Source organism: Fringilla coelebs (genome assembly GCF_963513975.1).
Source record: "Fringilla coelebs genome assembly, chromosome: 14".
Taxonomy (NCBI): domain Eukaryota; kingdom Metazoa; phylum Chordata; class Aves; order Passeriformes; family Fringillidae; genus Fringilla; species Fringilla coelebs.
In genome coordinates this window covers 18867420-18879480 of record NC_140040.1, presented here as the reverse complement: position 1 = coordinate 18879480, position 12061 = coordinate 18867420, and the positions used below count along the sequence as shown (strand labels likewise).

At 46.3% G+C, this 12061-nt stretch overlaps 1 protein-coding gene across 1 annotated transcript in view; it reads right to left on the bottom strand.

Annotated features, from left to right (window-relative positions):
* Positions 1-5336, bottom strand: part of KCTD15 (potassium channel tetramerization domain containing 15) — a 45371-nt gene extending 40035 nt beyond the window's left edge. Inside the window, exon 1 of the mRNA XM_084215185.1 lies at positions 4790-5336. Coding sequence (XP_084071311.1) covers positions 4790-4792 — 3 coding nt within the window. The 5' untranslated portion in view covers positions 4793-5336. The remainder of the gene's footprint in view (positions 1-4789) is intronic.
* Between the last annotated feature and the right edge of the window lie 6725 nt (positions 5337-12061).

Genomic DNA, 12061 nt, shown 5'->3' with positions numbered 1-12061 from the left:
GGGATTCAGGGGGTTTTTGCAAGTTTGTCTCAGTAACAAGACACCTCTAAATTAGTGACTTCCTCAGTACCTAAGGCGTTTAGTTTATACATGTAGTAAATTTCACTTCCAACTAAGATCAATTTTCTGGCTTATTTTCAATAATTGTGAAATAAATGGATCATTTTCAGTTAAGCTTTAATATTAGACCTGAACAACTAATAAGATTTCATACTGTAAGCAATTAATACCTGGAAGCAGTGAAGACAGAAAGATAAATAAACTGACCCATGCTTTTAGGACAAGAAAGTACTGAATAATCTAGCAAGTGAAATCATAAATTCCACAATCCACCTAATGTCTCCTGCCCTAAAAATATTGGAAAATTAGTGAAAATGCTGAACTGAATCCAAAAAATTTTCAGCAAAATCAAAGCTAGAAATACCGAAATGCCTTAAAAATGAACAGGACAACCAAGCAAAAGAAAATTCCTCAATTCTCTTCTTAAGAAAAGCACAGTTTATTCTGCACAAAGCGTGTGTCTCAAAGCTGATTTCAGTTCAATCCGTGCAGACGGCACACAGGTCAAACGGAAAAAAAACCCTTCTAGAAAAGTTTAAGGAAATGTACATCCATTCTCCCCCTTATGGGGAAAACAACATATGCAAAACATTATAGTCGAAGACATTTCTGAATATAATCTAATTTTCCTGGTATTCTGTAATTCAAGCATGCTACCAAGCACCCAGGCTCTTCCTTGCATCTGACAAGCACTTCACATGCAGCACTGCAAAGTGAATTTCTATTTCTCCCACATTACTTTGACAATGTTTCTTACAAATCTAAAGCTGGTCTCGCCTTTCTCTTAGCAGTATTTTGCACAAGATGCCCGACCACGCCACTTGATGAACACAAATCAGCAAACATTCTTTGTAACATAATTTCCAGGCTATAGAGTAGGACTGAAAAATCTTAACAAAGTCACCACAACATCTCCATTTACTGTAATTCATCTTGGTTAGCTCCTAAGAATTTCTTGCATCTACAGCACAGGAATACATCACCCCATTGTGGATCCACATCCTCGTCTCTTCAGAGGCTGGACGGACAGCTGCACTGAGCACCAAGCAAATGCCAGCTCTGTCCTAGGACTCCTGTGTCAGCCGATGCAAAATTGGGCATTAACATTTTCACTACAGCACCACCTTCAAGGAAAGTGACTGAATCTTTTCATGACTCAAGATGTTGCTTTCTTGTTTCCCACAAGAGCTTGTTGTGGCCAACCTTCAGTAAATATGTCATATAGCATAAATAAAACAACTAACTTAAAAAAACAACTCTGTGTGTAAGTACCTGCAGTATTTTAGCAACGTGTTTACTAATCTGTCTGCCAACACAGACAAAGGTTGCTGGTTTTTTACCTTACCAAAGAGCACTGTAAACTCATGTTCAGTCTCTACTCCTTCACTTAAATGAAAGGGTCAGAAGATCCAGGCTGAATGTCAACCCTGTCTTTGTTCAGACCCCAACCATGTTCACTGATGATAAAGGTACAGACCTTGCACGGTACAGGGCCGCCTTAGAAATAAATCTCAGGCAGTTTCACAAAACAAGAGTCTAATTAGGGCTCATCTGCACCCCTTGTTACAATTTCCAAATGAAATCAAAGGACTTCCAGTCTTCTGTAAATGTGTCTTACATTTAACCATTTGTCTTGAAATACAGACATCAATTTTAAAATATGCACAGATAGCTAAAGATCAAGTGATATGAATCTATTTGTGCATATTTAAACACTGCTGCTATCTTAGGATTTTGTTTAATGTTAGTATACCAGTAAATTCCTTGATCTGTAAAGACTGAGATTCTCAGTGAGGCCATACTCACACAGTAGATATTTAATTTATACTATTCACTGGAGGGACCTTTTGAACAATCCTCTGCTTTTGGCATTTCTCAGCTAGAGCATCTGGTGAAAAAACACTTAATTATAGAAAATCACTGGAAAGCTAAAATAGTTCTCAAACTTTTATGGCTTTTCATACTTCTTGAGGGTGCCATTGGCTTTTGGGGGGAGAGGAGGAGAAGGGGAATTAAAACACTGGCTGGAGAGGATTCATATTAAAAAATGAATCCTAGATTTTTATTAAAATTGTGGAATTCAATCCTTTTTGTTTGAGCTAATTATCAAGAGGCACGACGGCTAAGCACTACTGCTCCAAAAAAAATACCCCCTGTTTCTTAAGGTACCGTAACCCTATTTCTAATGACTCCTTCCTCTTCTTAATGTAACAGCCAGCAAAAATTCATCACACTGAGTAATGTACTTATTTTATGCACAAAGCAAAATCCTAAATGTATTTATCCAGTGGAAGTCTTTATGCACATATTTTCTAATATGGATGAGAAAATTAAAACCTTAAGGGTAAATATCGCAGAAACACTAACAAACTTCATTTATTAAACCATGTAAAATAATCCTTGCTCTTTAGTTGCCTACAACAGGATACAGCATCCCAACTAGTGGCACAGGCAATAACCCTGCTCTAATAAGTAACACAGGAACCTGCTGAAGGCAAAATCAATAGAGCCTGATTCCCAAATTATGTGAATATTTAGTTTTTCAAACATTACACACCAAGATCTTTCAGAGCCAGCTTATCTTTTTCTGCCTTCCTAAGCCAACTGCTTGTAAAAACTATTTGCCCATGCAAAGTGAAATAATCACAATGCCATGCTCATTTACACACAAAATGATTTTGTGTCCCATTGTGCTCACAGTTGTTCAGCTCTCTAGGGGTGATTAAACTAGCTATGCTGCTACAGCTTGAGATGATTTCACTGAATCGTTTCTCCATGAAGTTGCTTCTTTGCTAAGCTGTTATTTTAACCATAAAAGGTAAACAGAAGGCAGTTGTAAGAGCTCCATTCAGCTCCGTGCCCAGGGCTATAACCCTAGGGCAGAGAATGCTGAAAGACTGCAGAATTTTCCAGGGTGTTGCCTTTCTTGCTCTAAAGCCTTCAGGAATACTGTTCATTTAATACACACTCTAGATGATACATTTCAGATCCTACTAAAAGAAAGACTTCAAAAGTGTAAGAAGTTTTGGGCGGATGAAGCTTTCCCACCTCTGCACATAGCTTGGGGCCATGGTAACCAATACTGCTGTTGATGTTGGGAAAATACAGGAGAAATAAACTGCACAGAGCAGAGCAGACAGAGAGGGACAAGGGAGGTGAAAGGTTGCAGGAAAGAAACAGGCAGCAGTCTGGAAAGGGGAACGAAAAAAAAAGGAAAATAATAAAAAAAGGAGGCGGCTCTGAAGGAGGGACAAAGTTAAATCAAGGAGCAGGCACTTAAAAGACTACAGATGGGAAGCAAGACTAATTAAGGATGTAAAAGCGCTTTGTTTCTAAAGTTTATTGTTGCCAGGATAAAAATTAATTGAAACTAATGCTGTTATTCACTCGTGCAGTTTAATTCCTTCATGCACATTTAAGACGTGCAATGAAAACGGCAGGTTTACGGACCTGCCATGGAGCTGCTCTCCCGGGGAGCCGGGCCGGGCCCGCCTGCACCCCCGGCACCGCCGCTGCTCCCGGGCTGCCGGAGCCTCGGGGAGGCTGCTCCTCCTCCCCGGGGACCTTCAGCTCTGCACCAGCAGACCCACCAGGGATAAACCCACCCACCGCATCCCCCCGGCCGCCCCATCCTCGGCACTGCGGGCCGCAAGTTCCCCCGGCGCTGCCGTGGCTGCGGGGCAGCGGCTGCGTGCCCGGCGCTGCCGGAGGGGCACAGCCAGACCGGGAATTACCTTTGTCTGCCCGCACGGGGACGGGCACAGCGACCGCTCGGGTCTGCCTCACAGCCACCCCCAGACAACTTGCCCACGCCGTGCTCCCAGCCCAAAGACAAAGCGGGGCGGCGGGGGGCTACAAACCTTGGGCTGGGTGGCTCCAAAATTTAAAGTCCATAAACATTTGCACACACCTCCACGCTGCTTTACTGAGCACTGCACCGAGACACAGAGGAGGTCGTGCCCAAAACTTTTTTTTTGGGGGGGGGGGGGGGAGCAAAGGGGGAACTCCTTCTGGAGCTCTGCTTCCTCCCCCCCCCCCCAAAAAAAAAAGAAAAAAAAAAGGAAAGGCTTTCTCCTTCCTCCCCCTCTCCCCCCCCCCCCCGCAACCCGCCTCTCTCTGGCAGACTCCAGTCTATTTAGTGCAAGTTTCACGTCACCCAAATGCTTTTCCCTACTGATGGTCAGGGAAATCACCAGCGAGCAACGCACCCGGTCACTCAACTTCTGCCTTTTTCTTTTGAACACACTGCATGCCCGAAGGAAAAATTAAAAAAAAAAAAAAAAAAAAAAAAAAAAAAAAAAAAAAAAAAGCACAACATGGCGTCCTTTACTTATTCCCACATAACAAGAAAGGAGATGTCTTAGATGAATGCAAGAAAAAAAAAGTCAAGCCCGAATCCCCGATCCTGCACATTTTCCGCGCAGCCAATGGTGGTGAGCATTAGCCAGGCTAATGTATTAATTTTGCAGAAGTGTGCCACATCGCATGCAGGAGCAGGAATGCAAACTATAGCCTAGAGTGGTTTGAAGTCTACCCCAAACCAAGCCTTCCACTCTCACTGGCGCCAGAGTTTCATTCACAGCCCGCCCGTGTTTTCCATACGCGGCGCTCCCCATTGTCGCCCGCCTTCCCTTTGTGCCGAGCCGCCCCGCCGCCAGCCCCCGCGCCCCGGCCCGCGCTCCCCCGCGCTCCCGCCCGCCCGAGCCCGCGGCCGCGGCTCCGCGTGTACCATGCGAAAGCGCAGAGCGAGCCGCGCTGCCTCCGCCGCGCTGGGGCTTGGCCGTCTTCAGAGCCGGGGCCGGGGGGGCAGGGGGAGCGCGGGCACCCCGGGCCGCGGGGCTCCGCCGGCGCTGCCCATGCTGGAGCGGAGCAAAACAAAACATACACACGCACGCACACACACACACACACACGCACGGACACACGCACAGACACACACGCGCGGCGCTACCAAAGCGGGGCGGCTGCAAACGGGTCCTGTAGCTTTAAAAAAACACCCCTCCGCCGCTGCTCCCCGGAGCCGGCAGCCGAGTGAGTTTGAAGAGGCACTTTCCAAAAAAAAAAAAAAAGGGGGGGGGGGGGTGAAGGAAAAAAAAAAAAAAAAAAAAAAAGAGGAGCGCGAGCAGGCGCGAACCGCGCGGTGCGGCGCGATGCGAGGACGGCGCGGCGCGCACGGCGCGCTCCGGCCCCGCTCGGGCGGGCGCACGGGCGGGCGGGCAGCTGCGGGAGCCGCTGCCGAGGTCCTTACCTTGAGCACAGAAGAGATCTGCGAGCCCCCCTTTGGCTTTGGGCTCTGCCGGGGCTGTGTGTGGATGGGCTCAGCTTTTTTGCTTTTATTACTATCTTTGCTCCGCAGATCCTGCTGTGATTATTATTATTTTTAAAGCTTCTCGGTCTCCTCTCTCTTCCCCTGTTTTTGCTGCTTCTTTTTCTATTTATTTTGTGCGTGTGTGTGTATGTGTGTGTGTGAGAGGGGGGAAAAAAAAGCCTTTAAATGAAACTGCCGAGGCTGTTATGAGAAGAAAGGCAATAATCCCGTCTCTAAATAACAGAGGGAAGGGAGAAGAGGAGGAAAAAAAGCGAATTCTTGCTCAGGGCTTTGCAAACGCCTGCAGGGCAGAGGATTAGGCTACAATTAGCTCAGCCCTTTGCTCTCGCCCTAGCTAATTTTGCGATGAAAATTGGATATTTTTCCCTCCTTTTGGTGAAGGTCTGCAGATTTACTCCCCCATCCCCCACCCCACCCCCCCACCCCCCCCAGAATAAAATAAAATACAGCCCTTGAAAATGAAATAAGGCTGGGAAGGCGGCCGGCTCCCCAGCCCGCGCCCCCGGCGCCGCCGCCCGCAGAGCCCCTCCGCGCGGCGCGGCCGGGGAGGGAGCCCTGCGCTGCCCCGCGGAGTTCCGCGGAGCCCGGCCCGACCCGGCCCTGCCGGGGGATAACGGTTCGGTGTTGGGGAGGATCAGGCCACTGTCACGTCCTTCAACAGACTTACTGAAAAGAAGAAGGAGGAAAAGAGGGGGGGGGGAAGGGGGGGAAAAAAGCTGATTTTAATCATTGTCATTTGGTCTGATGTAATATTTCCCCAGGCATTTTCAACTAGGCATAAATTTTCAGCTCCCAAATAAGTAACACAGGGCACGTTTCTCACATCTCTTGACTCCTCTGTTACAATTAGGGTAGCACCCACTCTGCACTTGTTGATAAACTAGATGAAGTTAAAAAATAAATAATAAAAAAATAGCCCCGACCCCCCCTTCCCTGCAGCACCCAGCGCCGCCGAGGTGCGGACGGGGGGCCTCGGGGGCGGGGGGGGCTGCAATTATTCCCAGCCATCCATCCTGCCTGCCTCCCCCTCCCTTTCACCCTTTGCTAATGTCTCGCATTGTAAACGCCAAATTTCCTGTAGGCCATTAAAACCAAATGACGTCTATCGACATGCATTGTGCTATTGCGGAGCGCCCTGGCAGCCCGCCCCCGGCCAAAAGCGCCATTTCAATTAGAGCGCGCGGCGCGATGGCGCGGGGCTCCGCGGGCGGCTCCGCGGGCGCGCAGCGCGCCCGGCCCACGTACCGGGGGGCACCGGCAGGGAACCCCCCCGTGAATGAAGGGGAGAAAAAAAAAAAAAAAATATATATAGGCAAATCCCTCCCTCAACTTCCAGCCAGAGGCGCGGGTCTGCCGGTGCCCGCGTGTTTCTGCGCGCCGCCGCGGGGGATGCGCCCGCGCTCCGCGCTGGTCCCCTCGGAAGTTTGGCGGAGGGAGCGGGGCCGCTCCGCGCCCCAGCGCGGCTCTACCGGCGGGCGCCCCCGCGGCTCTGGCGGCGCTCGGCCGCGCCCCGCGCTCGGGGCAGGGTTGGGGGGGTGGCCCCGCCGCCTCCGCGCCCGCGGAACGGCGCCGCGCGCGCCGGCGGCCGCGGCCCGGCGGGGCTGCAGCGCCCACTAGCGCGCGCCGCCGCGCGGCCGTTACGCAACGCTGCGCGGCCCCGAGAGGTCAGGGCGGGAGCGCCGCGCTGCCCCCGCGGCCGCGCTGCCCCCGCGCCGCCGGGCCTGGGCCGGGCCGGCCCAAAGCGGCCGGGGCGCGATGAGGGCAGGACACCCTGAAACCGGGGGGGGGTTAAAGTTTTCTTCCGCGGCAGGAATAAACAGAAACTTTTCTCCTAAGGGGAGCTTTTTTTTTTTTTTTTTTTCCCTTCTAGAGTACAAACTACAGGAGAAGAGGGAAATTTTCTCATTAAAGTTACATCCCTGCAGTTAGTTCAATTACTTGATATATGCAGAAGATGTTGTAAATTTAAAGATTTAAATAGCTTACAAAGATGCCGGAGGCTCCATCAGTTAATTTCCTTAATTTATGGATTTTTAGCTGAGCTTCTGAAATGAAAAGGAGAATGAGAACTAGGTCAGCAGAGAGATTTGCATCCAGAACAGACTAAAATTTGTTTTCCTTGACCATCCCATCAGCCCAGGTGTGATCCTTTGTGGGGGTCACTGTCCCACCTCTGCCCTGCAGGCTGGGGCTCTGTGAGCGCGGCACAGAGGGGTAGGTTTTGTTCTGAAATACCCTCCGAACAGCGGCGTGTCCCCAGCCAGCTGCCTCACCTGATGGCTGCACGAGGCTGTAGCCCAAGTTCTCTCATTTCCTCAGCGCTCTGGTCAACAAGTGGATGCGAAGAGGACGAGCTGCGCTGAGACGGTGACCTGCCGCGCAGCCCGAGTTTCACCCAGCCTTCTTGGAGGGCTGCGGGCGGACTAGTTGGAATGACTTGGCGTTATAATTTTTACTTCCTTTGTGAATTACTGACTGCTAAGTGAAAAATAAATATGAGACTCTTGAACAGCAATCAGAGCTGCATAAAAATAGGATACTTCTGCACTGAGCCATGCTAAAGAGGAAAGAGAAGACCTAAAAATACTGCACTTGTATGAAAAGTAGAAATTGTGATCTGACTCATCCCAACACATCTGTGACAGGCACTGTTTAATTGTGCTGCATGGAAATGGGATGCGCGGATAATAAAGATTCCGTTTGTTTGTTTGCTTGTAGATCAAAGCAGACACGGTAGCACTTGGGATGAAAAAGCCTTCGCATGGTACGTAACTTGTGCGGGATTGTTTTTACTGTGTCTGAGAAAAGGACAATGGACTTGGGAGCTTTGTGTTTTTTTCTTGCCTCTATTAATGTTGAAGGTAATAAAGGTACACGTTACAGCTCTATATGCACGCTCTCGTTTCTTTCTTCTCGCTCAAGTGTGTGAGTGCCTTTCTGTTGTTTTGTTCAATATGTAAGAATATATACATATGAATCAATACTTAAAAGATTGATATAAACTAAACAGTTTTAGGAAGCAACATTGCGCTATGATTAGTATTGGTGTTCATGATTTAACATTTCTTTTCCCACTAGATGAAGTTTCTAAGATTTGCAAGGTACGTGTCAAGGACGGGTATATAAATGGATTTTTATTTATTCACAACTCCAAGACTAATTGCTTCTCTTTGCCTGAAGGCCAAGAGATTGGTTTTAATATGACACTTCAAAAGTATTCATAGAACTACAGAGATACTAAGTGTCATTGTTTAAGAGAGAAATCTCGCTATGCTATTTGTGACCCTGAAAATAAAGTCTTCCGCTGTATTTTGAATCCTAATGTTGTTTTTCAGAGTTTCACTTAAAGCTCAACTATCAAGTGTAGAAAGGAAAAATATTAAATAGTATGTAGTGAACAAAAAAGAAGAAATACTCTTAGAACTGAATATAACTTATTTTCTCAACAATTCTATCATCCTCCCTTATAAAGCAATACAAAATTTGTGGCATAAGATTCCTGAGCTCGGTTGCAAGATATTAGAATTAGAAATTATAAGTTGTAATTTATCATAGGTGCTTAAAAGTTCTTAACCAAATGCCCAGCATGTGTTTATTGCAATCCTAAGTACTTCCAAATACTTTGGATTTTTTTTCTTACCAACAGTTCTTTGTATTCTCTGCAGATGCTTAAAAATTGAATTGGACAGAACTATTCTGTAATCTGTTTTTAAAACTAATTATTCTATAGTTTGCTTTCATTTTTTAAAATAAATGGGTAAAATTTATACCTAAGACAGTGTGAAAGAGAAGCCCATAAGGAGCTCATTTTCCTTTTTTTTCCTCCAAAAAATAATTAATTGTGTGTATGTTATAGGACAGAATATTACTAGATTGTGAAAATATGCTGATTTGAAGGAATATCAGTTTCCTATCAAAAAGATTATCCAAATATATTTTGAGATGTGTGAAAGTATCATAAATTGACAAAAAACATCAACCTCTTCTGCACCATGCTCTCTGAATTAGAGCAGTTGGTGTTGTTCTTGAGGGCCCTGTATGACTTCGTGGTAGTAGCCCTCACCCTGCCCTAGTTCTTATCTTTTCCTTGCTTTATGGGTTTTTTCCTGAGGTTCAAACCTGACTTCAGTACTTGTTATGTTACATAACTTATCTTGAGGCGTTCTGGTGATGATACCAACATTTCCACCAACTACAGCGAGTGCAGGGAGGAAAGTGTGGAGTGCCTGGTCCTCACTGAAACTCACCATGTTCTACTGGGCATTTTAAGATAAAGCAGGAAGTAAGGGAGAAAAATGATCATTTCATTAAATGTTTAAAGCAGATAAATGAGAATTAAGGGGCTGTTCCTTTAAAACGAAGGAATCAATGTCTATATGTAGATTAATACTCCTCCCAGTCACAGTAAAGACACCGCTGTAGCTTAGATGGACTTTTATCTTGGAAGAGATTTGAGTGAGTAGTTGGGATTTCAAAAGTAGTTGCTGGACGCCAGGTGCACGCTCAGTCAGCAAAGGCTCCATGACTGTTGCTTTCAGTGGGTTTTCACAGCTGTGCCTGTGACTGTCTCTGTCTCCTGGGCTGCAGAGGCACCAGGGACAAACACATCTCAATGCAGAGGTTGGTGGCCGTGGGTGCTGGGACTGCCACCATCGCTCCCGTCACTAGAAATGAGGGACAAGCAGAAGCTGTGGAAAGCTGATGTTATATATGTGTTGAGCCTCCAAAAAGGTTTGTTCTTGTGAAGAACCTGAAAATATTAAGCATCTTGAAATCCCAATACTTGCTGCAGTCAGTTGACCCATGAGGAATAATAAAAAGAAAGGACATCTCCCAGCTGAAGCAACTTTTCAAGCCAGTTGCAGTGCCAGTCATTCTGGAACAGGAACTTGGCCCAGGGTTTGCTAATTAAGTCAAATAATTATTTGTCATTTGTAGACAGATGAGAGGTTTCCTGAGAGCAGTAAGCATGACCACGCAAAGAACAAAATCTGATCATTAGGAAATAACCAAGTCTTGTCAGTCTTTTCCCTTGAATGCTCTTCTATTCTTTTCAAGAAACAGCTTGCTGCTGAGTAAGTTTACAAACCATTACTTTATTGACTAAATACAGATGGGCTGTTTTTAAAACTATCCATTATCCAGTGCCTAACTCGTGACAACAGCATGATACAAAGAAATAATCTGTCCTGGAATGCCAAGATGAAATAGCTTGTCAGGAAATACAGTATAGGAAAGGTTTGTTTGTCTCTTCTGCTTCCAACTGTTTTAAGCCAAAGATAGCTTCCAAAATGAAATTTACGTTATCAAGGTGTCCCGTGTTAATGTTCAGCACGGTGTTCCAAGTTTCACACATTTTGTTAGGTGCTCTGCCACCTCTTCTTAAACAGGTTATAAAACTGAGGAGTGTTTTTTAACCTGTTTAAGTAACGTGTGTGGTGTTAGCTTTTAGCTATTTATTAAATAAAGCTTATCCATATTGTATATGTCACAGAGAGGAGAAAACATTTTTATGGCTGAGTTTAATCCATTCATTGGTTTATTAGAGACACAATGTACTCTGAAGAATGCCACAAATCCACATGGTGTCCCTGAACACTTGATTTTTGCATATGGATCGCTGACTTAGCTGAACGATGTATAAATCCCGTGTAGCCAGGCAGCTCCCCACTGAATACACTTCTAAGGGAGGTTATATGCATTGCTTCTGCCAGCAAAGGTCTGGAATATGTTAAACTGCAAAAAAAAAAAAAAAAAAAAATCACTTAACAGAATATTGAGAATGAAGGCTAGACCTATAATGGTCCTTTTGTAACAAATAATTTACACTTTTAGGATCTTTGGGCACAGGCACCTCTGGAATCATACGTGCATTGCTTATTTATGTAGCAGCATTTCAGGCTGCTTTTTCTTTGGCAAATACCAGACCAAAGGGGTTTGGATCATGCATGGCAGGGACAGAACCTGAGAGAGCAGCAGCTCAGTAAAGTATCACGACAATGACATGAAAATGGAAGAAAAAGAAAATGGAGCAAATTCTTCCAGAACCTGAATTTAACACCATACAGAAATGGAATTAAGCACACCTTTATTCTGAAAAATATCTGAATAATAGAAACAAAAAGCAGAATTAAAAGGAGAAAACTGAAAGGATATTTCGAGGTACTGACGTTCATCTGCTGGATAAAATGATTAGTGGATTGGGATTTGTGGGACCGCAGTGAACTTGCAGAGTGAGGCCCAATACAGAACAAAACTCGTTCCTGCTAACAGTATGAAAAGGGAGCGGTGAGGGTGTCGTGGCCGATGATTCCTGCGTGCTAAGCCCCGGTGGTTCTCCCTGCCCACCTGTGACGCAGGCGGGCTCAGCTGGAGCTTTCCAGCCCAGAACGTGGCCCTGCCACAGGCTGCGGGGCCGGGCTGCCGCGGCTGAGCCGAGCTGCAGCCGAGCTGCCATTGTTTCAGCACAAAGAAGAGGAGAGCTCTGAACCTGGCCAGCTGAGCGAGAGCCGATCCAAATCCTGCTATGCCAGAGACCCTTGGAAAGGAGGCAGTATGTCAGACATATGGTTGAAACATGCTGTGCTCCAGCCATCCTCGGCTAGCGTATGGTCTCCCGAGTACCGCTGCCAGCTGGGCTCTAATTTACACTGGGCCTGAGAATCAGGGACC